The sequence below is a fragment of the Schistocerca nitens genome, chromosome 10 (assembly GCF_023898315.1).
Source record: "Schistocerca nitens isolate TAMUIC-IGC-003100 chromosome 10, iqSchNite1.1, whole genome shotgun sequence".
Lineage (NCBI taxonomy): Eukaryota > Metazoa > Arthropoda > Insecta > Orthoptera > Acrididae > Schistocerca > Schistocerca nitens.
The window spans coordinates 38,703,453-38,729,242 of NC_064623.1; the positions used below are offsets into that span (position 1 = coordinate 38,703,453).

At 44.4% G+C, this 25,790-nt stretch overlaps 1 protein-coding gene across 1 annotated transcript; it reads left to right on the forward strand.

Annotated features, from left to right (window-relative positions):
- Window positions 1-246: 246 nt before the first annotated feature.
- LOC126210567 (cuticle protein 65-like) lies at window positions 247-21,163 on the forward strand. Its single transcript, XM_049939831.1, has 3 exons — window positions 247-387; window positions 4,240-4,623; window positions 20,920-21,163. Exons 1-3 carry the CDS (start codon window positions 376-378, stop codon window positions 21,109-21,111), a joined length of 588 nt encoding a protein of 195 aa, XP_049795788.1. The 5' UTR covers window positions 247-375; the 3' UTR covers window positions 21,112-21,163.
- Window positions 21,164-25,790: the final 4,627 nt, after the last annotated feature.

Below are 25,790 nucleotides of genomic sequence, written 5' to 3' on the forward strand. Positions count from 1 at the left end.
TACTCATTTAACGTATCTGTTTGTTGGTATTGTTATCTTTCGTTGTAGAAGGTGACAGAGAAAAGTCATTCGATCACTCCAAACACTGCCTGTAATTCAGTAGAGCTCCTTGCGACATCAAATCGTGACGTAACTGCGTGCACGTCTCATTCGCGCGAGACGCGGGTAACCCAATATGTCCTGCCAGAGCTTCTGGAAGCGGCAGATTTGGTCTGCCGCCTTTCACCCCGGCCATTGCGACTGAGAGGGGACGGAGTGTCACTTATACCCGTGTGTGTGTGTGTGTGTGTCACCACCGCCACCTATGTATATATATCGGCCGACGAAAAAAATGCCAGTTGGTGACATCTGACAACGCAGATCACACGGAGCAACATGAAAGTCGTGGTGAGTACTCTGGGGAAGAGAATAGCCCTAGCGTCGTAGCTTAGTATTGTGGCCAGGGAACGATGTGATGTCCTATACTATCTTTTTTTTTAGTGGAAACTGTGTCGGTTGCAAAAGCAGAGCGAATATACCTAGATATGCCGTGTCAGGCATTCAAGTTGGTGGGGTCAACATTGAAACAATTCTGTAACCGAGACAGTTTTCATTCAGAAATGTTCATGGCCCATTGCTGCATCAAACAGCTAAAGCAGAGTAGAACCAATATCATTCTACAATCGTTTATGGTCTAGAAAGTGTGTATCAACTAGAAATGAAAATTATTGTAACCTATGTTGGAAAGCAAATACGAGGACAGTTCAATAAGTAATGCAACACTTTTTTTTTCTGAAACAGGAGTTGTTTTATTCAGCATTGAAATACACCAGGTTATTCCCCAATCTATTAGCTACACAACACTATTTTTCAACGTAATCTCCATTCAATGCTACGGCCTTACGCCACCTTGAAATGAGGGCCTGTATACCTGCACGGTACCATTCCACTGGTCGATGTCGGAGCCAACGTCGTACTGCATCAATAACTTCTTCATCATCCGCGTAGTGCGTCCCACAGATTGCGTCTTTCATTGGGCCAAACATATGGAAATCCGACGGTGCGAGATCGGGGCTGTAGGGTGCATGAGGAAGAACAGTCCACTGAAGTTTTGTGAGCTCCTCTCGGGTGCGAAGACTTGTGTGAGGTCTTGCGTTGTCATGAAGAAGGAGAAGTTCGTTCTGATTTTTGTGCCTACGAACACGCTGAAGTCGTTTCTTCAATTTCTGAAGAGTAGCACAATACACTTCAGAGTTGATCGTTTGACCATGGGGAAGGACATCGAACAGAATAACCCCTTCAGCGTCCCAGAAGACTGTAACCATGACTTTACCGGCTGAGGGTATGGCTTTAAACTTTTTCTTGGTAGGGGAGTGGGTGTGGCTCCACTCCATTGATTGCCGTTTTGTTTCAGGTTCGAAGTGATGAACCCATGTTTCATCGCCTGTAACAATCTTTGACAAGAAATTGTCACCATCAGCCACATGACGAGCAAGCAATTCCGCACAGATGGTTCTCCTTTGCTCTTTATGGTGTTCGGTTAGACAATGAGGGACCCAGCGGGAACAAACCTTTGAATATCCCAACTGGTGAACAACTGTGACAGCAATACCAACAGAGATGTCAAGTTGACCACTGAGTTGTTTGATGGTGATCCGTCGATCATCTCGAACGAGTGTGTTCGCACGCTCCGCCATTGCAGGAGTCACAGCTGTGCACGGCCGGTCCGCACGCGGGAGATCAGACAGTCTTGCTTGACCTTGCGGCGATGATGACACACGCTTTACCCAACGACTCACCGTGCTTTTGTCCACTGCCAGATCACCGTAGACATTCTGCAAGCGCCTATGAAAATCTGAGTTGCCCTGGTTTTCCGCCAAAAGAAACTCGATCACTGGCCGTTGTTTGCAACGCACATCCGTTACAGACGCCATTTTAACAGCTCCGTACAGCGCTGCCACCTGTCGGAAGTCAATGAAACTATACGAGACGAAGCGGGAATGTTTGAAAATATTCCACAAGAAATTTCCGGTTTTTTCAACCAAAATTGGCCAGGAAAAAAAATGTGCTGCATTACTTATTGAACTGCCCTCGTATTTTCTCATTTCGTACACGGGCGCTCTTCCGTGGCTTTTCACTATTGTCAGTGGGTTCATTTTACTCTCTGTCGAAAAAAAGGTGAAAATTGTGGTCAACATATTCCTTACATTTCAAAAAAGTATACGTTATTAGCAAAAACTGGAGGAATTAGCAAATACTCGTACATGATTATCATCATGTGCAGTTAAGACCTACATTTTATTTAAATGTTAGAAATATAATGATAGTAGATCCCAATCTACAGATGTTGCTGCTGTTGAGATCTTCAGTCCAGTGATTGAAATGACGTAGCTCTTCACTTCGGCCTGTCTGTGAGTGACTACAGTAGCTCATAACCATTTGAAGCTGCTGTCTCTTCTCATGCCTGGGGTTCACTATACAATTTTCACAGCCCACACCTCCCTCGATTAAACTGCCTATTCGTGAATGCCTCAGGATGTTTCCTGTCAAGATGTACTACAAATTTATTTTTTCCCAGTTCGATTCTGTACCTCCGCATTCGTTATTTGATATGCACATCTAATCTTCAGTATTCGCCTACAGAACCACATTTCAAAAGCTTCTACACTCTTCTTGTCTGGACTGACTGTCGGCCACATTTCATCTCCGTACAAGCTACTCTGCCAAAAGCCGTTGGAAACGGCTGCCTAACGCTTAAATTTATATTAGATGTTAACAAATTCCTATTTTAAGAAATGAATTTCTTGTTGTTGCCTGTCTACATTTTGTATCCTCTCCACTTCGGCCCTCATCAGTCGCCTTAACGCCCAGATAACTGAACGTATCTAGTACGAGCGGCGTTCAGCAAGTAATACGACATATGTTTTTTCTGAAAGTTTTGTGGTTTTATTCAAAGTTTCAATACACCATTGTAAGGGGTGCAATATGTAAGAGGTTTACTGGTCACTAACCTACTGGAGCAAATGTAATTTAGATGTATTGCTCACGCGCTGCCTGTGATATAAAACATCTCTGTTGCAATAGAATCGCAGGTCAGAGCAGTGTCGGCAGCAGTAATAATCGCTCGCTCCCACAGAGCAGTCGCAATAGTTCGTTGTTACGGTGCGGTCGCAATAGCTCGCTGTTACGGAGAAGTCGTAAGAGCTCACCGTTACGGTACAGTTGCTAGCCGTGTAAGAGCAATAGCAGTCGCCGCTAGTGCAGCGCAGTTCATTGCCATGTAGTGCAAGGTAAACTGCATCGCTGAGTGCGTACTTGAATTTGTTGTCTGAGATGTCAATATGAATCTGTTTCAATCCTCTTGTGATTTGTCAGCACTAATTAAGTCAGACCTGTAATGTTCAATTCTTTATGTAATGGTTTGCAGAACTGTTTTCAATAATAAGGTTTTTCAGAACATAATTTTTTACCAGTCATTTACTTGAATTTAAATGTTTTACAAATTTTCCAGGATCATAGTCATGTGTTGTTTAATAACCAGAGGACCAGCTATGCAGCTGTGTCAACAAGCAAAGTCGGTTTTCTTCTAATAATGCAAGTCTCAGACAAATGTTGTTCAGTCGTAGTAGATAGGCTACCATTCCACTAAGCTGTGCCATTTAGGAGCAGATATATAGACAGCTTTATCTGGCGACTCCATTATGACGTAAGAATCTTTCAGCTTATTCAGGTTGATTTCACAGGGCCATGACGTAGCGCTGCTTACGTCCAAAATTTATCAGATTCAATTCTCAGTCAATTTTGGTACAGGAAATTTTTGTATACGGGAAGGTTACACTTGTTTTTTTATGTCCTCAAAAACATTGTTGAAAACATTTCTGCAAACCATTACATAAAAAATTGAACATTACAAGTCTGAGTTAATTAGTGCTGTCAAATTACAAAAGGATTGAAACAAATTCATATTGACATCTCATACAACAAATTTAAGTACGCACGTGGCGATGAAGAATAATGAAGTTTACCTTACACCAATGAACTGCGCTGCAACAGCGGCGACTGCTATTGCTCTTACATGGCTAGCTACTGTACTCTAGCGGTCAGCTACTACGATTTCTCCGTAACAGCGAGCTATTGCTGTCAGAAGACTGGCGACTAAAAACAATAAGAAGAATGGTTCAAACAAGTCACTTAAGATTTCCGCATGTGCGACAAATGTGCACACACCACCCTCTCATCATCATTGTCATCTGTCCACAGGCCTTCATCGTCCTGGCTGTGGCCTCCGCCAGCTGGGCCGAGGAGCAGAAGAAGCCGGAGAAGAGGGGCCTGATCGGTCTCGGCTACGGAGCCTACCCGGGGCTCAGTCTGGGGCTGGCCGGCGACCCCACCCTGTCGCACGCCCCCACATTCACCCTCTCCCACGCCCCCACACTCTCCCACGCCCCCACAATCACCGTCTCCCACGCTCCGGTCACCATCTCTAGCCCCTCCATCTCCCACGCGCCAACGCTGAGTGTGTCCGCTCCGACCGTAGCGCACGCGCCGTCTGTGGCCGTGGCCACCCCTGCCGTCGCCCATGCGCCCACTGTCTCGGTGGCCACCCCTGCTGTGTCTCACGGACCCCTCACCACCATCTCACAGGTACGTTCCCAGATCCCTGTGGCACAACGAGAATTACACTACGGGTCATTAAAATTGCTACACCAACAAGAATTGCAGATGATAAACCGGTATTCATTGGACAAATTATGTTATACTAGAACTGACATGTGATTACATTTTCACGCAGTTTGGGTGCATAGATCCCGAGAAATCAGTACCCGGAAAAACCACCTCTGGCCGTAAAAACGGCCTTGATACACCTAACCATTGAGTGAAACAGAGCTTGGATGTCGAGTACAGGTAGAGCTGCCCATGCAGCTTCAACACAATACCACAGTTCATCAAGAGTAGTGATTGGCGTATTGTGACGAACCAGTTGCTCGGCAACCATTCACAAGACGTTTTCAATTGGTGAGAGATCTGAAGAATGCTGGCCAGGGCAGCAATCGAACATTTTCTGTATCCAGAAAGGCCCGTACAGGACCTGGAACATGCGGCTGCGCGTTATCCTGCTGAAATGTAGGGTTTCGCAGGGATCGAATGAAGGGTAGATAGAGCCACGGTCGTAACATATCTGAAATGTAACGTCCACTGTTCAAAGTGCCGTCAATGCGAACAAGAGGTCACCGAGACGTGTAACCAATGGCACACCATACCATCACGACGGGTGATACGCCAGTATGGCGATGACGAATACACGCTTCCAATATAAGTTCACCGCGATGTCCCCAAACACGGAAGCGACCATGATGATGCTGTAAACAGAACCTGGATTCATCCGAAAAAATAACGTTTTGCCATTCGTGCACCCAGGTTCGTCGTTGAGTACACCATCGCAGGCGCTCCTATCTGTGATGTAGAGTCGAGGGTAACCGCAGCCATGGTCTCCGAGCTGATAGTCCATGCTGCTGCAAACGTCGTCGAACTGTTGGTGCAGATGGTTGTTGTCTGGCAGACGTCCCCATCTGTTCACTCAGGGATCAAGACGTGGCTGCACGATCCGTTACAGCCATGCGGGTAAGACGCCTGTCATCTCGACTGCCACTGATACGATCCCGTTGGGATCCAGCACGGCGTTCCGTATTACCCTCCTGAACCCACCGATTACATATTCTGCTAACATTCATTGGATCTCGACCAACGCGAGCAGCAATGTCGCGATACGATAAACCGCAATCGCGATAGGCTACAATCCGACCTTTATCAAAGTCGGAAACGTGATGGTACGCATTTCTCCTCCTTACACGAGGCATCACAACAACGTTTCACCAGGCAACGCCGGTCAAATGCTGTTTGTGTATGAGAAATCGGTTGGGAACTTTCCTCATGTAGGTGTCGCCACCGGCGCCAACCTTGTGTGAATGCTCTGAAAAGCTAATCATTTACATATCACAGCATCTTCTTGCTGTCGGTTAAATTTCGCGTCTGTAGCACATCATCTTCGTGGTGTAGCAATTTTAATGGCCAGTAGCATAGTTGTAGAAGTAACTGCAGAATTTGTGGTTTAGCTGTAAAATCTTCTCAGTGTCAAATCAGACTTAAAACTCGAGCTTTTGAAGATTGTCGACATATTATTTGTCAGGAGCTTCATTTTATCTCTGATCTGAAGTGGTCTGAACACTTAGGAGATTAGGCACAGGATGCTGCCACAAAAAAACTTCGATGTCATTTGCAAGCTAGGAATATTAACAACGGGAGTGTGCTCATCTCAGGGAAGGTCGAATATATAGGACAACGGATTGTATCAAGCAAGAGCTGCTTCCAAATTACTGCATTACCGACAGCATCTGTCACACCACTAGACAGGGTGGCCCACTGATAGTGACTGGGCCAAATATCTCACGAAATAAGCTTCAAACGAAAGAACTACAAAGAACGAAACACGTCTAGTTTGAAGGGGGATACAAGATGGCGCTATGATTGGCCCGCTAGATGGCGCTGCCATAGGTAAACGGATATCAACTGCGTTTTTTTTAAATGGGAACCCTCATTTTTTATTACATATTCGTGTAGTACGTAAAGAAATATGAATGTTTTAGTTGGACCACTTTTTTCGCTTTGTGATAGATGGCGCTGTAATAGTCACCAACGTGTAAGTACGTGCTATTGGGAGAACACTATTAGATTCCGATGCACCACTGCAGGTTTACTGTATCCCTTGGACCTGCACATTGACGATGAAGCACAGAAATTGCATCGGGATTGAATACAAAAGGCGCAATGCCGACTTAAGTACAAGGATAGTGACTATTCTAAGAGTCTGCTTTTTATATCATGTTGATGTATAGCTATTGTGATCAAAACGACCAACGGGCGTGTGCTATGTATTCTGCTCGGTATCCTGGACGACATCATCCAAGTTTCCGGACCGTTCGCCAGATAGTTACTTTATTTAAGGAAACAGGAAGTGTTCAGCCACGACCTGCAAGAAAGGATGATGCCCAAGTAGGTGTTTTAGCTGCTGTCGCGGCTAACCTGCACATCAGTAGCAGACAAATTGCGCGAGAATCGGGAATCTGAAAAACGTCGGTGTTGAGAATGCTACATCAACATCGGTTGCACCAGCACCATATTTCTAATCACCAGGAATTGCATGGTGACGACTTTGAACGTCGTGTACAGTTTTGCCACTGGGCGCAAGAGAAATTACGGGACAATGACACATTTTTGGCACCCTTTCTATTTAGCGACGAACCGTCATTCACCAACAGCGGTAACGTAAACCGGCATAATATGCACTACTGGAAAATGGTAAATCCAGGATGGTTGCAGCAAGTGGAACATCAGAGACCTTGGTGGGTTAATGTATGCTGGGGCATTATGGGAGGAAGGATAATTGGCCCCCATTTGATCGAAGGCAATCTAAATGATGCAATGTATGCTGATTTCCTACATAACGTTCTACCGATGTTACTACAAGATGTTACACCTCATGACAGAATGGCGATGTACTTTCAACATGATGGACGTCCGTCACATTGTTCGCGTGCGGTTGAAGAGGTATTGAATAGCATATTTCATGACAGGTGGACTGGTCGTCGAAGCACCATACCATGGCCCGCACGTTCGGTGGATCTGACGTCCCCGGATTTCTTTCTGTGGGGAAAGTTGAAGGATATTTGGTACCGTGATCCACCGACAACGCCTGACAACATGCGTCAGCGCATTGTCAATGCATGTGCGAACATTACGGAAGGCGAACTACTCGGTGTTGAGAGGAATGTCGTTACACGTATTGCTAAATGCATTGAGGTTGACGGACATCATGTTGAGCATTTATTGCATTAATGTGGTATTTACAGGTAGTCACGCTGTAACAGCATGCGTTTTCAGAAATGATAAGTTCACAAAGGTACATGTATCACATTGGAACAACAGGAATAAAATGTTCAAACGTACCTACGTTCTGTATTTTAATTTAAAAATCCTACCTGTTACTAACTGTTCGTCTAAGATTGTGAGCCATATGTTTGTGACTCTTACAGTGCCATCTATCACAAAGCGAAAAAGTGGTCCAACTAAAACATTCATATTTCTTTACGTAGTACACGAATATGTAATACAAAACGGGGGTTCCTATTTAAAAAAAAAAACAGTTGATATCCGTTTGAACGGCGGCAGCGCCATCTAGCGGACCAACCGTAGCGCCAACTGCCCCCTTCAAGCTAGACAAGTTTCGTTCTTTGCAGTTTTTTCATTTGATGCTTTCTTCGTGAGATATTTGGCCCGGTCACGGTCAATGGACCACCCTGTAGTGTGGACTAAGGAAGAACAAGCAGATCGACCGATTTCATTCAAATTAGTAGTGAGTTTCGGAGTGTTAACAAGGTATCCGTTCCTAGTCAGTTTTTGGATGCAGGAACTTAGCTTTGGAGTGTTGTGTTTTGTTTACAAATAAGTAACACTACTTTTTTCTTAATTATACACTCCTGGAAATTGAAATAAGAACACCGTGAATTCATTGTCCCAGGAAGGGGAAACTTTATTGACACATTCCTGGGGTCAGATACATCACATGATCACACTGACAGAACCACAGGCACATAGACACAGGCAACAGAGCATGCACAATGTCGGCACTAGTACAGTGTATATCCACCTTTCGCAGCAATGCAGGCTGCTATTCTCCCATGGAGACGATCGTAGAGATGCTGGATGTAGTCCTGTGGAACGGCTTGCCATGCCATTTCCACCTGGCGCCTCAGTTGGACCAGCGTTCGTGCTGGACGTGCAGACCGCGTGAGACGACGCTTCATCCAGTCCCAAACATGCTCAATGGGGGACAGATCCGGAGATCTTGCTGGCCAGGGTAGTTGAGTTACACCTTCTAGAGCACGTTGGGTGGCACGGGATACATGCGGACGTGCATTGTCCTGTTGGAACAGCAAGTTCCCTTGCCGGTCTAGGAATGGTAGAACGATGGGTTCGATGACGGTTTGGATGTACCGTGCACTATTCAGTGTCCCCTCGACGATCACCTGTGGTGTACGGCCAGTGTAGGAGATCGCTCCCCACACCATGATGCCGGGTGTTGGCCCTGTGTGCCTCGGTCGTATGCAGTCCTGATTGTGGCACTCACCTGCACGGCGCCAAACACGCATACGACCATCATTGGCACCAAGGCAGAAGCGACTCTCATCGCTGAAGACGACACGTCTCCATTCGTCCCTCCATTCACGCCTGTCGCGACACCACTGGAGGCGGGCTGCACGATGTTGGGGCGTGAGCGGAAGACGGCCTAACGGTGTGCGGGACCGTAGCCCAGCTTCATGGAGACGGTTGCGAATGGTCCTCGCCGATACCCCAGGAGCAATAGTGTCCCTAATTTGCTGGGAAGTGGCGGTGCGGTCCCCTACGGCACTGCGTAGGATCCTACGGTCTTGGCGTGCATCCGTGCGTCGCTGCGGTCCGGTCCCAGGTCGACGGGCACGTGCACCTTCCGCCGACCACTGGCGACAACATCGATGTACTGTGGAGACCTCACGCCCCACGTGTTGAGCAATTCGGCGGTACGTCCACCCGGCCTCCCGCATGCCCACTATACGCCCTCGCTCAAAGTCCGTCAACTGCACATACGGTTCACGTCCACGCTGTCGCGGCATGCTACCGGTGTTAAAGACTGCGATGGAGCTCCGTATGCCACGGCAAACTGGCTGACACTGACGGCGGCGGTGCACAAATGCTGCGCAGCTAGCGCCATTCGACGGCCAACACCGCGGTTCCTGGTGTGTCCGCTGTGCCGTGCGTGTGATCATTGCTTGTACAGCCCTCTCGCAGTGTCCGGAGCAAGTATGGTGGGTCTGACACACCGGTGTCAATGTGTTCTTTTTTCCATTTCCAGGAGTGTATTTTTGTATATACTGGGCGTTCCAGAAACGTTACAACAAACTTCGAAGGGTTGTAGAGGCTGTCTTGAGGAACAAATCGAGGATAGAAAGCAGTGTACGGGAACGTAATCCAACGGCACTACCGAGTGTCGAAGTTACAGGCGTCAGCGCCTGCCACAACGCCATCCCTTCGGCAGCAAACGTGACCCTGTACGCTTATCTACCGTAGACGGAACGTTGCGAGAAGACACCCTAGGTGCCAACGAGGAAACTTTATAGAGCACGTTAGAAATCTACCTTCTGAAATTGAGCCTGGTGACTGCTCTAACACCTGAGGGTTAGGCAACCCCTTCGACATAGCTGGGGTGGTGTTCACCACCTTAAGGTAACTTGCCAGTGAATGGCTGGAAAAACAGTAATAATTTTCATAAAGTTTATGAGGGTCTAACTACATAATGTGAACTCTGAATACAAACAAATTTTAGGACAATGAAGGTTTTTTGAGGATACAGATTTTGGTATAAGAATAATCAGAATAGCTTCGATATAAATTTAATCATGTAAAAATTTTTCTGCCAGTTCTGTTTAAAGTCTACAGACTTATCAACTACTTTTTCTGGATGCTTAAAACTTTGTGCAAACATTTATGACATTGTTGTCTAAAAAGTAGACTACAGTCAAACGATTTCAATCAATTGTTTTAATACTATAAATTAGACAATCAAAATTAAACATTTTTTTATAGTTAATAAGGGTATATTTTTCCTCCTGGTGATAGCTGGTGTCTATAGTCTACTTTTCTCCAAATGGTAGCCTGAAATATCAAAAAAATTTCAGACCTCTAGCTCAAATAGTAATTTTTGCATAAAATAAACATGTCAAGAAATTTGAATCTTAGGAAATTCAGTTTACATTTCTGTTTTCCGCTTGCTTGCTCTCGTTATAATGGGACAACGCCAAACAAGTGACAGTGAGAGAATCGTATAAATTAGACACATCAAAATGGTTCAAATGGCTCTGAGCACTATTGGACTTCTATGGTCATCAGTCCCCTAGAACTAGAACTACTTAAACCTACCTAACCTAAGGACATCACACACATCCATGCCCGAGGCAGGATTCGAACCTGCGATCGTAGCGGTCGCGCGGTTCCAGAGTGTTGCGCCTAGAACCGTTCGGCTACACCGGCCGGCTTAGACACATCGCGAACGTATAAATTACCCTAATTCCTCGCTGCCTTCACTTACAAGCTTGAAACTTTGACACCGCCAAGCGACCACCAACCTTAGTGCGTGATATCAAATTCAATTTGATACACGCGTACTTTCCCAGGGAAAAACCCTCTTAAAGACGGAAATACAAACCGAAAAACGGATTAAAGGAATTCAGAGAAAAGCTGTTTTTTCGTATTATATAGTTATAAATTAAACACTTTCAGTTACTTTTCTTCAGTTGCACTGTGGAACCTTGTTTCTTTCCGCTCTCACGGTTCCAGATCAACGCAAATAATAATGACGCCATTTGACATCCGACCGCAGTGGAAACACGGTCGTTACCGCTTACCGACAGACATTTAAATTTGTTTTGAAAGATGTTCCCGATGTCCGAATCGATTCATTTAACTACCATTTTGTTCACCAAACTCTAAATATTGATTTAAGATGGAAAAGAAAGTCGAATTTTTGAAGCAGATTCACTAGCAAGTGACCATATGGTGCTGGAGCATCCACCCGTCTCTATTGGTGTCGAAGTTTCTGACAGGTGCATTTGTAACGTGCCGAACGAAGTCGTGTGAGTGAGACCGAGCAGAACTGCGTAGGTCTCAGAGAGACCCGTTGCCGTTTTATTATATCAAGGTAGCAACTCCCATGATCACGCCAAAGAAAGCCAGAAAACATATAAGTTTCGTCTCATGCTTCGGATCACTTTTGAATTTCATTGAATGATATTGAATATTCCCTAGTGGTTCCAGTCTGTATACGAGGGCGAAAATTGCGGTCGCGCTACACTAGAAATGGGTACGATCACAGTGAATGGGGATTCAGCCTCACAATGTCTACAGAGAAAGCGTTTGTATGCTGCTAACAATGACTACACAGTCAAAACTGCTGTAGCCATTAAACGATTTATGTGAGCACTAGCTTTTTACTGATGTACACATCTGTTCCTTAAACAGGGCGTGCAAAATAAATAATGCCCAGAAAAACACTGCACAACAAAATGAGAGGATCACTTTTTCGAAAGCCCCTAATTATCTCCCATTGCGACGTATAAGTTGAAATTTGTCTCAAACGTACCTACAGCCTTCATCTGTAATACGATATTGCAACGCCTATGTTATTCCGAATTACGACGCAAATTACCTTGGGCCGTTACATTACATATATCCGCAGCTGCGAATATGAATGACCATCAGTTGTACAATGGAAAGACGACAATAAAAATTTGTGTCGCACCTGGAACGGCGGCATACCGCGAGCGGTTACCTTACCATTTGGTTGTCCGTGCACTACTTCGATATGCCGTCAACCATGTGTCTACAGACCGTACTCGTACATCCACTATGTGTGTTCCCATGCAGGAGAGAGATTTTATTTCAAAGTCGCTTGATCGGTGTCGGCGGACCAATATGATATAGCAGTGCCGCGCGTGTTGGAAAGTACTTTGCACCGTAATTCGAAATAACGCAGGAACTGCACTATCGCACTTTTCCGCCGACACGGGACAAGCGCCCTTCAAGTAAAATGTCTCCCCTGTACGGGAATATACAGGTAGTACACACATGGTTGACGATGTGTGGAAGTTTGCGTGTCGCCGTGAGTCGCGCTCGGGTAGCCAAATGGTCAGGCTGAAAGTAGGCTGTTTAGGTATTTCTGTTGGTAACGCCACGTAGCGCTCTGTATGAAAATCACTGACTGTGCTGTGTGCAGTCTGACTACCTTTGACGTTGCTGAAAACCCTCAGACTTTTCTATGTCCGAGGGTTTTCAGCAATGTCAAAGGTAGTCAAGAATATCCGCCTCTTGCTCATCGCAATGCGGTCGATTTCGACCGCAGAAATGTCTGGGAAATCAACACCCCAAGGAAATGTGTGCTTTCATTGACACCTTCATGCCATCCACTGAGGCTTTTTAACGCCGATTCTGAGCCGCGGTGTGCCTGAAATGTTTTTTTCGCGGACACCAATAAGCAAAAAATGGAAATTATCGTATTGCGTCAGTGGCCGGGAGTTCCCAGGCGATAAGTTCGGTCGCCAAGTTCAAGTCTTATTGAGTGCAACGCTACATTGGGTGACTTGTGCGTCGACAATGGGGATGAAATGGTGATGAGGGCAGCACAACACCCAGTCCCTGAGGGGACAAAATCTCCCACCCCAGCCGGGAATATAACCCGTGCCCCTGTGCGTGGCAATCCAACGCGCTGACCGGTCAGCTAGTGGGGCGGACACCAATAAGCAAATCTCGTGTTTCTGACCTCCATCGCATTGACGTCAACAAGAGGGGCGTAATGTGTGTAAGAGGCGATATAACGACCTTCCTGTTGTGTGTCACGTCCACGGGGGCATTTGGTAGAATTTTCGTGAAATTTGGTGTCAATGGAACATCCTTAACCCACCTTACAGCTAACATGAATTTCCGACCTCCAACCATTTTTTCGCAATTCGCGCCGTCCGTGTGTGACTTCGCAAGACGCCACGCTTTTGCATCATGTTGTCGTTGTTGTTGTGGTCTTCAGTCATGAGTCTGGTTTGATGCAGCTCTCCATGCTACTCTATCCTGTGCAAGCTTCATCTCCCAGTACCTACTGCAACCTACATCCTTCTGAATCTGCTTAGTGTATTCATCTCTTGGTCTCCCTCTACGGTTTTTACCCTCCACGCTGCCCTCCAATGCTAAATTTGTGATCCCTTGATGCCTCAAAACATGTCCTACCAACCGATCCCTTCTTCTAGTCAAGTTGTGCCACAAACTTCTCTTCTCCCCAATCCTATTCAATACCTCCTCATTAGTTACGTGATCCACCCACCTTATCTTCAGCATTCTTGTGTAGCACCACATTTCGAAAGCTTCTATTCTCTTCTTGTCCAAACTAGTTATCGTCCATGTTTCACTTCCATACATGGCTACACTCCATACAAATACATTCAGAAACGACTTCCTGACACTTAAATCTATACTCGACGTTAACAAATTTCTCTTCTTCAGAGACGATTTCTTTGCCATTGCCAGTCTACATTTTATATCCTCTCTACTTCGACCATCATCAGTTATTTTACTCCCTAAATAGCAAAACTCCTTTACTACTTTAAATGTCTCATTTCCTAATTTAATTCTCTCAGCATCACCCGATTTAATTTGACTACATTCCACTATCCTCGTTTTGCTTTTGTTGATGTTCATCTTATATCCTCCTTTCAAGACACTGTCCATTCCGTTCAACTGCTCTTCCAAGTCCTTTTCTGTCTCTGACAGAATTACAATGTCATCGGCGAACCTCAAAGTTTTTACTTCTTCTCCATGAATTTTAATACCTACTCCAAATTTTTCTTTTGTTTCCTTTACTGCTTGCTCAATATACAGATTGAATAACATCGGGGAGAGGCTACAACCCTGTCTCACTCCTTTCCCAACCACTGCTTCCCTTTCATGCCCCTCGACTCTTATAACTGCCACCTGGTTTCTGTACAAATTGTAAATAGCCTTTCGCTCCCTGTATTTTACCCCTGCCACCTTCAGAATTTGAAAGAGAGTATTCCAGTTAACATTGTCAAAAGCTTTCTCTAAGTCTACAAATGCTAGAAACGTAGGTTTGCCTTTTCTTAATCTTTCTTCTAAGATAAGTCGTAAGGTTAGTATTGCCTCACGTGTTCCAACATTTCTACGGAAACCAAACTGATCTTCCCCGAGGTCCGCTTCTACCAGTTTTTCCATTCGTCTGTAAAGAATTCGCGTTAGTATTTTGCAGCCATGACTTATTAAATTGATAGTTCGGTAATTTTCACATCTGTCAACACCTGCTTTCTTTGGTATTGGAATTATTATATTCTTCTTGAAGTCTGAGGGTATTTCGCCTGTCTCATACATCTTGCTCACCAGATGGTAGAGTTTTGTCATGACTGGCTCTCCCAAGGCCATCAGTAGTTGTAATGGAATGTTGTCTACTCCCGGGGCTTTGTTTCGACTCAGGTCTTTCAGTGCTCTGTCAAACTCTTCACGCAGTATCTTATTTCCCATTTCGTCTTCATCTACATCCTCTTCCCTTTCCATAATATTGTCCTCAAGTACATCGCCCTTGTATAAACCCTCTATATACTCCTTCCACCTTTCTGCCTTCCCTTCTTTGCTTAGAACTGGGTTGCCATCTGAGCTCTTGATATTCATACAAGTGGTTCTCTTCTCTCCAAAGGTCTCTTTAATTTTCCTGTAGGCAGTATCTACGAGGGTCGGTCAAAAAGTAATGCCTCCCATTTTTTTTCTACTTAAAGAAATTAAGTTAAGTGAAAAATTTGAATTTGGCGCCATTCCTCAAACCTTCTTCTGCAATCCACTGCAGTAGTAACTTTCTGTGTCAACAGGTGGCAGCACAGCAGAAGTTTGTAAGATGGCCGACATCGATGTTCGTTTGAGACAGCGTTGTGTGATTGAATTCTTGAATGCAGAAGGTGAAACGCCCATACGCATTCATGAAAGACTGAAGAAGGTGTATGGTGTTGTGACAGTGGATGTCAGCACTGTTAGACGATGGGTTCGTCGTTGTAAGGAAGCTGAAGGGCAAACACCGTTGACTGACGAAAAGCGGAGCGGCAGGCCGGTGAGTGCAGTGACTCCACACAACATTCAGCAAGTTGATGACATCATTCGTGGTGACCGTCGGGTGACTACAGATGAAGTGTGTCGCATTATTTCTCTTAGTAAAGGCAGTGTGATCACGATTATTAAACAATTGGGGTACTCAAAAGTTTGTGCACGGTGGGTTCCAAGAATGTTAACCGATCAGAATAAAGAGGCAAGGAAAACAATAGCCTCCCAACACTTGCAGCGCTTCCGTTTGGAGGGAGATGAGTTTCTGAAAAAAATTGTGACCGGGGACGAAACATGGGTGCATTTTTTTGAACCCGAATCAAAGAGGCAGTCAATGGAGTGGCGTCACACAAGCTCGCCGAGGAAGAAAAAATTCAAAACTGTGCGATCGGCAGGGAAAGTTATGGCAACAGTTTTCTGGGATACAGAGGGTGTGATTCTGGTTGATTTTTTGGAGCAGGGATGCACAATAAATTCTGTTCAATACGTCACAACCCTCAAAAAACTTAAAGCACGTCTTCAGCGAGTTCGCCCAACAAAATCAATGGCAGATGTTCTTCTTTTGCATGACAATGCAAGACCACACACCAGTCGTCACACCTCTGACGAGATTGTCAAAATTGGATGGGAAGTTTTGCCTCATCCCCCATACAGCCCTGACCTGGCACCATCAGACTTCCATCTGTTCGGGCCACTAAAAGAAGCTCATCGTGGGATTCATTTTGAAGATGAGGAGGCCGTCAAAACATCCGTGCGTCAATGGCTTAGGAAGCAGAGCTGTGATTTTTACCGTGCTGGGATACATGCCCTTGTTCAAAGATGGACCAAAACTGTAGAGATGGGCGGAGATTACATTGAAAAATGACAAAATGATCCTCAATGTTGTGGTTTTCAAGCTATGTAATTGCATTTAAATTTCCTGACAATTAAACGTAGAAAAAAAAATAGGAGGCATTACTTTTTGACTGACCCTCGTATCTTACCCCTAGTGAGACAAGCCTCTACATCCTTACATTTGTCCTCTAGCCATCCCTGCTTAGCCATTTTGCACTTCCTGTCAATCTCATTTTTGAGACGTTTGTATTCCTTTTTGCCTGCTTCATTTACTGCATTTTTATATTTTCTCCTTTCATCAATTAAATTCAATATTTCTTCTGTTACCCAAGGATTTCTATTAGCCCTCGTCTTTTTACCTACTTGATCGTCTGCTGCCCTCACTACTTCATCCCTCAGAGCTACCCATTCTTCTTCTACTGTATTTCTTTCGCCCATTCCTGTCAATTGTTCCCTTATGCTCTCCCTGAAACTCTCTACAAACTCTGGTTCTTTCAGTTTATCTAGGTCCCATCTCCTTAAATTCCCACCTTTTTGGAATTTCTTCAGTTTCAATCTGCAGTTCATAACCAATAGATTGTGATCAGAGTCCACATCTGCCCCTGGAAATGTCTTACAATTTAAAACCTGGTTCCTAAATCTCTGTCTTACCATTATATAATCTATCTGATACCTTTTAGTATCTCCAGGATTCTTCCAGGTATACAACCTTCTTTTATGATTCTTGAACCAAGTGTTAGCTATGATTAAGTCATGCTCTGCGCAGAATTCTACAAGGCGGCTTCCTCTTTCATTTCTTCCCTCCAATCCATATTCACCTACTATGTTTCCTTCTCTCCCTTTTCCTACCGACGAATTCCAGTCACCCATGACTATTAAATTTTCGTCTCCCTTCACTACCTGAATAATTTCTTTTATCTCGTCATACATTTCATCTATTTCTTCATCATCTGCAGAGCTAGTTGGCATATAAACTTGTACTACTGTAGTAGGCATGGGCTTTGTGTCTATCTTGGCCACAATAATGCGTTCACTATGCTGTTTGTAGTAGCTAACCCGCACTCTTATTTTTTTTATTCATTATTAAATCTGCTCCTGCATTACCCCTATTTGATTTTGTATTTATAACCCTGTAATCACCTGACCAAAAGTCTTGTTCCTCCTGCCACCGAACTTCACTAATTCCCACTATATCTAACTTTAACCTATCCATTTCCCTTTTTAAATTTTCTAACCTACCTGCCCGATTAAGGGATCTGACATTCCGCGCTCCGATCCGTAGAACGCCAGTTTTCTTTCTCCTGATAACGACGTCCTCTTGAGTAGTCCCCGCCCGGAGATCCGAATGGGGGACTATTTTATCTCCGGAATATTTTACCCAAGAGGACGCCATCATCATTTAATCATACAGTAAATCTGCATGTCCTCGGGAAAAATTACGGCAGTAGTTTCCCCTTGCTTTCAGCCGTTCGCAGTACCAGCACAGCAAGGCCGTTTTGGTTAATGTTACAAGGCCAGATCAGTCAATCATCCAGACTGTTGCCCCTGCAACTACTGAAAAGGCTGCTGCCCCTCTTCAGGAACCACATGTTTGTCTGGCCTCTCAACAGATACCCCTCCGTTGTGGTTGCACCTACGGTACGGCCATCTGTATCGCTGAGGCACGCAAGCCTCCCCACCAACGGCAAGGTCTATGGTTCATGGAGGGGGGGTTTGCATCATTACAGAGGAAAATTAAATGCGTTCGCTTTTACGAACAGGATTGACTGTCATATGTGTAATGGAATGACGACAATGAAACTTTATGCTGACCGACAGTCGAGCCCGGATTTGCCACTTATCACGAGCAGTCGCCTGACCATTTGGCTACCCGAGCACGACTCACGGTCACGCGTAAACTTCCATACATCAACCATGTGTCTACGACCTGTAGATTCCCGTACAGGGGAGCCATTTTACTTGAAAGGCGCTTCTCCATTGTCGGCGGAAAAATGCGATAGTGCAGTTCCTGCGTTATTTCGAATTACGGTGCAAAGTACCTTCGAACACGCGCGGCACTGCAATATCGTATTGGTCCGCCGACACCGGGCAAGCGACTTTCAAGTAAAATGTCTCTCCTGCACGGAAACACACATAGTGGATGTACGAGTAGAGGTTGTAGACGTATGGTTGACTACGTATGGAAGTTCGGGTCTGGCACTGAGTCATGCACCGGTAGCCAAATGGTAAGGCGACCACTCGCGATAAGCCGGCGTTCCGAGTTCGACTCTCAGTGCGACACAGATTTTCGTTGTCGTCTTTCCATTGTACAACTGATGGTCATTCATATTCGCAGCTGTGCATATACCGGGTGATCAAAAAGTCAGTACAAATTTGAAAACTGAATAAATCACAGAATAATGTAGGTAGAGAGTTACAAATTGACACACATACTTGGAATGACATGGGGTTTAATTAGAACAAAAAAAATACTAAAGTTCAAAAAATTCCGACAGATGGCGCTTCATCTGATCAGAATAGCAATAATTAGCACAATAAAGTAAGACAAAGCAAAGATGACGTTCGTTACAGGAGATGCTCAATATGTCCACCATCATTCCTCAACAATAGCTGTAGTCGAGGGATAATGTTATGAACAGCACTTTAAACCATGTCCGGAGTTATGGTGAGGCAATGGCGTCGGATGTTATCTTTCAGCATCCCTAGAGATGTCGGTCGGTCACGATATACTTGCGACTTCAGGTAACCCCAAAGCCAATAATCGCACGGACTGAGGTCTGGGGACCTTGGAGGCCAAGCATGGCGAAAGTGGCGACTGAGCACACGATCATCACTAAACGACGCGCGCAAGAGATCTTTCACGCGTGTAGTAATATGGGGTTGAGCGCCATCCTGCATAAACATCGTACGTTTCAGCAGGTGTTTATCAGCCGGGCTAGGGATGATGCGAATCTGTAACATATCGGCGTACCTCTCACCCGTCACGGTAGCAGTTACAAAACCAGAATCACGCATTTACTCGAAAAAAAAAAAAAGGCCCGATAACGGTAGATGTGGTAAATCCAACCCATACCGTGACTTTCTCGTCGTGCAATGGAGTTTCCACGACATTTCGAGAATTTTCGGTAGCCCAAATTCTGCAGTTGTGGCCGTTGACAGACCCTCGGAGCGTGAAATGAGCTTCGTCGGTCCATAACACGTTACTCAACCAATCGTCATCTTCCGCCATCTTTTGAAACGCCCACACCGCAAATGCCCTCCGCTTCACTAAATCGCCAGGTAACAGTTCATGATGCCGATTGATTTTGTACGGATAGCATCGGAGGGTACGCCTAAGTGCCAACCAAACAGTAGTGTATGGAATGCCGGTGCGATGTGCGACTGCACAAGCGCTGACTTCCCCGTGCATAAATGAACCCGCTAGTCTCCATTTATTCCTGAACTGTCTCAGCAGCATTACGCCTTGTGCTCGGTCGGCCACTACGGGGTCTATCGTCTAAACAACCCGCGGCTTCGAACTTCGAAATCATTCTCGCCACAGCTGCATTTGTCAACGGACCTTTACCCGTTCGAATCCACTTCCTATGGCGATAGGATCGTAACGCTGAACTAGCACATTCCCCATTCTGATAATACAGCTTCACTAAAAGCACCTTTTCGGGTAACGTCAACATGCTGCGACTGCTGGCGCATCTGATTCTCTCTCTCATTACAGCTCCTTTTATACACGATTGTTATGCGCAGCCACTGACGTTTTGCTGTCCAGCGCCATCTGTGACTTTTTTTTTTGGTTCTAATAAAACCCCATGTCATTCCAAGTATGTGTGTCAAGTTTTACCTCTTTATCTACGTTATTCCGTGGTTTATAGTGATTTTTTGATCACCCGGCATATGTAATGTATTTCATAACGACTCAAGGTACTTTGCGTCGTAATTCGGAATAACATATGCATTGCAATATCGTATTACAGATGAAGGCTGTAGGTACGTTTGAGCCAAATTTCAACTTACGCGTCACAGTGGGAGACAATTACGGGCTTTCGAAAAGGTGATCCTTTAATTTTGTTGTGCAGTGTTTTTCTGGGCAATATTTATTTTGCACACTCTGTTTAAGGAACATATGTTTACATGAGTAAAAAGCTAGTGCTCACATAAATTGTTTAATGGCTACAGCAGTTTCGACTGTGTAGTCGCATACGAACGCTTTCTGACTAATGGCCAGATCACAGCAAGCCAGAGGTCAACAATTCCATGACTCTCCTGTTATAGCACTCTTCTAGGAGTACCATAGATATGTTGGGGTACAAGAGACTACGGCACTAAGATGGCAGATAAAAACGGCAATGGAATTCTGGACGGTGCCTTCCCCCACAGGTGAGCTTCGACACGACGCACTACACGCCGGTGCTGTCGCGGACGTCGTCCGCCCCCGTGACGCTGTCCGCCGCCGCCCCCAGCCTGGTCTACAGTCAGGACCTGGCACTGGGTTACGCCCCCGCCGCCCCCGACCTGGCGCTGGGCTACGGCCACGGGTTCGACTACGGCTTCAGTCTCAACCAGCACTAGAGGGCAGCGTACCAGACAGAGGCGGCTGCAATGCTGCCAGCATTACCGAGCACAACACCAAGTCGTTGATTTACTGTAATTACCTTTTGCTCCTGTCCGAAAATGCAATAAAACTGTCCGTTTACCATCAAAAGGAATTTCATTTTCTCTGTCCCTTTCTTCAACTCACAGATAGCCAGTTACGATGCCGATTCCGTAACATGGAAACAGTTGTTTAATGATCGTGGCCTACTCTTGTGATTTACGTTATGTTTACAAAACGATAAAAAATTTATATGAAGACTTGCATTTATTGTGGGACACAACTCTTACAAATAACTATAAGTACGGGGTTATAGTAGTATATAAGGAAGGAAAAGGAGATTTTATGTTAATGAAAAGAAGATGACAGGTAAATTTGGTAAATTTAAACTGGTGTTACTGGCAGCAGTGGACGAGTGAGAAAGTGTGGAGATGGAGAGAAAGGGCATTGTGATAGAAGGACAAGGGATGAAGAGAGGGGCAAAGAAAGAGACACTATTGATAGAGAAAGAAGCGTTACTACAGGAAGATGGAGTCGTTCGCTTTTGTGTTTGCCACCAAGAAAAGTGGCCAGTTGTGCTACTTTTTGAGGAAAAGTTAACGATGCTGACAAAATTGTTTCAGGATTTTCTAAAATATAGTTGGGAATTCAGTTGTGTGTTGATTGCCAAGATAGTGGCTGCCATATAATACCTCCTAGTACATGTGGCAAGGGTTAGCCCATTGCTGGTTATTTCCCCCTGGGCAGCACATTAGGTATTGAAGCACGGACGCGTCGTACCTAAGTGGTTAATCTATACAGCAGGCATAGTCCATTCAGCGGTGAGGTGTATTGAAGAATGGACGCGTGGGACTTCAATGGTTAGTCTATACAGACAGGCGTATTCCTCTGTGGTGCAGTTACGACCATAAACTCGTTAAATATGTAACGGGAAGACTGTCAGACGCAGAGAAATAACAGCTAATACACTGGAGTTGGTACATATTAAGGTGCCAATTATCACAATATCTGCACCATTATCCTCATACCCTGTACATATACCCCGTGTATCTCCTAAGAGTCGTCAGGCAAATTTTCTCTGGTGTTTTGGCAGATGTCTTCATTTTCGTTTTTGCATTGTGCAGCTGGAGTCAGCCCACACCCTGAGTCTCTCACATTGTCTACTTTATTTGATTTCGTCGATGCCTTCCTGATCGCTTCATTTATTCTCTCCGTATGGAGTTCATCAACTATTGTGGTGTACTTGCTGGCACCTAACATCCACCAAAGTATCATACACTGAAGAGTATTGGAAAGTACCAGAGCTCCAAGGGGAAAGTACCAGAGCTCCAAAGGAAAAGTACCAGAGCTCCAAGAGAGAAGTACCAGAGCTCCAAGCGCTAATAGAAAGCACAGATGCTCAAATCGTTATAGGCACTGAAAGCTATTAAATCCGGAGATAAGCTAAGCTGAAATTTTTACGAAGAACCTAACGGTGTTCCGAAAGGATATGTTAAACAAGGTTGGCGGTAGCATATTTGTTGCTGTTAGAAGTAGTTTATTTTGTCGCGAAATTGAAGTAGATAAACTTCCTGTGAGTTAGTATGGACAGAGGTCATTGTTGGCAACCGGAATAAAATAATAATTGGATCCTTTTACCGACCTCCCAATTCAGATGATACAGTTGCTGAAAGTTTGATTTCAAACACGTACCCGACTCATACGATAATAGTTGGTGGTGACTTTAATTTACCCTCGATATGGTGACGAAAATACATGTTTAAAGTAACGAGCATCAAAACTGATTCAGGGATTAGTAAACACAGGGTTGTCGTAGCGAGACTGAGTATTGTAACCCCCAAATCCTCCAAAAATAAACGAAATATGTGCCTATTCAAAAAAGTAGATAAAACTTCACTTGACGCCTTCTTGAGAAACAATCTCCACTCCTTCCAAATTAATGGTATAAGTGTAGATCAGACGTAGCTTGAATTCAAAGAAATAGTACCGGTAGCAATTGAGAAATTTATACCAAATAAGTTAAAAAACGACGGAGCCGATCCTCCTTGGTGCACAAAACGGCTCAGAACACTGTTGCAGAAACAAAGAAACAAAAATGCTAAATTTAAACAGAGGCAAAATACCCAGGATTGGCGATCTTTCACAGGAGCTCGAAATTAAGTGTGGACTTCAATGCGAGATGCTTATAACAGTTTCCACAATGAAACTTTTCTCTCGAAACCTGGCACAAAACTCAAAGAGATTCTGGTCGTATCTGAAATATGTTAGCAGCAAGAAACAATAAGTGCCTTCTCTGTGCGATAGCAATGGAGAGACTATCGAAGACAGAGCTGCCAAAGCAAAGTTACTAAACACAGACTTCCGAAATGCCTTCACAAAAGAATACGAAGTAAATATTCCAGAATTTGAATCAAGAATAGCTGCCAACACGAGTAACATAGAAGTAAATATCCTGGAAGTAGTAAAGCAACTTAAATCTCTTAACAAAAGCAAGTCTTGTGGTGCAGACTATATCAATTATGTTCCTTTCAGAGTATGCTGATGCATTAGCTTCATACTTAACAGCCATACGAAACTGTTCGCTCGACGAAAGATCTGTACCCAAAGACTAGAAAGTTGCATAGGTCACACCAATATTCAAGAATGGTAGTAGGAGTAATCCACTTAATTACAGACCCATATTATTAAAAATCGATATGCAGGATTTTGGACCATTGTGTTCGAACATTATTACCTCTAAGAAAATGGTCTATTGACACACAGTCAACATACGTTTAGAAAACACCGTTCTTGTGAAACACAACTAACTCTTTGTTCGCATGAAGTGTTGAGTGTTATTGACAACAGATTTCGGAACGATTCCGTATTTCTGGATTTCCGGAAGGCTTTCGAACCTGTAACACACAAGTGGCTTATAGTGAAATTGCATGCTTATGGAATATCGTCTTAGTTATGTGACTGGATTTGTGATTTCCTGTCAGAGAGGTCACAGTTCGTAGTAATTGACGGAAAGTCATCGAGTAAAACAGAAGTGATTTCTGGCGTTCCCCAAGGTAGTATTATAGGCCCTTTGCTGTTCCTTATCTATATAAACGATTTGAAAGACAATCTGAGCAGCCGTCTTAGGTTGTTTGCAGATGACGCTGTCGTTTATCGACTAATAAAGTCATCACAAGACCAAAACAAATTGCAAAATGATTTAGAAAAGATATCTGAATAGTGCGAAAACTAGCAGTTGACCGTAAATAAGGAAAAGAGTGAGGTCATCCACATGCTAAAAGGAATCGTTTACACGATAAATCAGTCAGATCTGAAGGCCGTAAATTCAACTAAGTACCTAGGAATTACAATTACGAACAACTTAAATTGGAAGAACATAGAAAATGTTGTGGGGAAGGCTAACCAAAGGCTGCGTTTTATTGGCAGGACACTTAGAAAACATAACAGACCTGGTAAGGAGACTGCTTACACTACGCTTGTTCGTCCTCTTTTAGAATACTGCCGCGTGGTGTGGGATCCTAACCAGATAGGACTGACGGAGTACATCGAAAAAGTTCAAAGAAAGGTAGCACGTTTTGAATTATCGTGAAATGTGGGAGAGAGTGTCACTGAAATGATACAGGATTTGGACTGGACATTATTAAAAGAAAATTCAATCACCACCTTTATCCTCCGAATGCGAAAATATTTTGTTTACACCGACCTACACAGGGAGAAACGATCACCACGATAAAACAAGGGAAATCAGAGCTCGTACTGAAAGATACAGGTGGTTGGATGAACCCTCTGCCAGGCACTTAAATGTGATTTGCAGAGTATCCATGTAGGTGTAGAAGAGCCAAAGAAACTGCTCTACCTGCCTAGTATCGTATAGGTCCCCCGAGAACACGCAGAAGTGCTGCAACACGTCGTGGCATGGACTCGACTAATGTCTGAAGCAGTGCTGGAGGGAACTGACGCCATTAATTCTAAAGGGCTGTCCATAAATCTCTCCTGAACAGTACGCTACAAAGCATCCCAGATATGCTCAATAATATTCATGCCTGGGGAGTTTGCGGCCAGGAGAGTCTAGAGCCACTCTGCAGCATTTTTGAACGTGTCTACGCGTAGACACGTTCAGAGTACCAGGTAGAAGGACTGGTGGCTGGCGTGAACACGTTCAGAGCACCCAGGGACAGGTACAAATGCGCGCTCGTTAACACGTCCAGAGCAGTTAAAGGGTTAACAGAGATCATTTACAAAATCCAACAGACCACTTTATACAAAGTAGAGATATCAAAATTTTGTGGAAGCTTTTACCAGAATTAGAATTTAACCAAACAAAACTTTGGTAGTGTAGACGTTACAAGACATACACAACAGTGTGGATCAATTCAGTATTACAGCTGTCAACTGCCAAACATACAGCTGATTTCAACCATCTTCTAAAATTCATGAATTAGTTTGGACTAGTGATTACCATGCGATCAAGCACACACTAAAGAAAAATACTAAACTTGTCACATAAAATTTATAAGTGAATAAATTTAAAAAAGAAATAGTCCTCCACTTTGAATTTAGAGCAAACTAGAAACAATTAATGGTAGAATAACTCTTTCAATAACTGTCCCCACAAAATAATAAAGAAAGGAAAAAATAGCAAATGATGAAATTAATC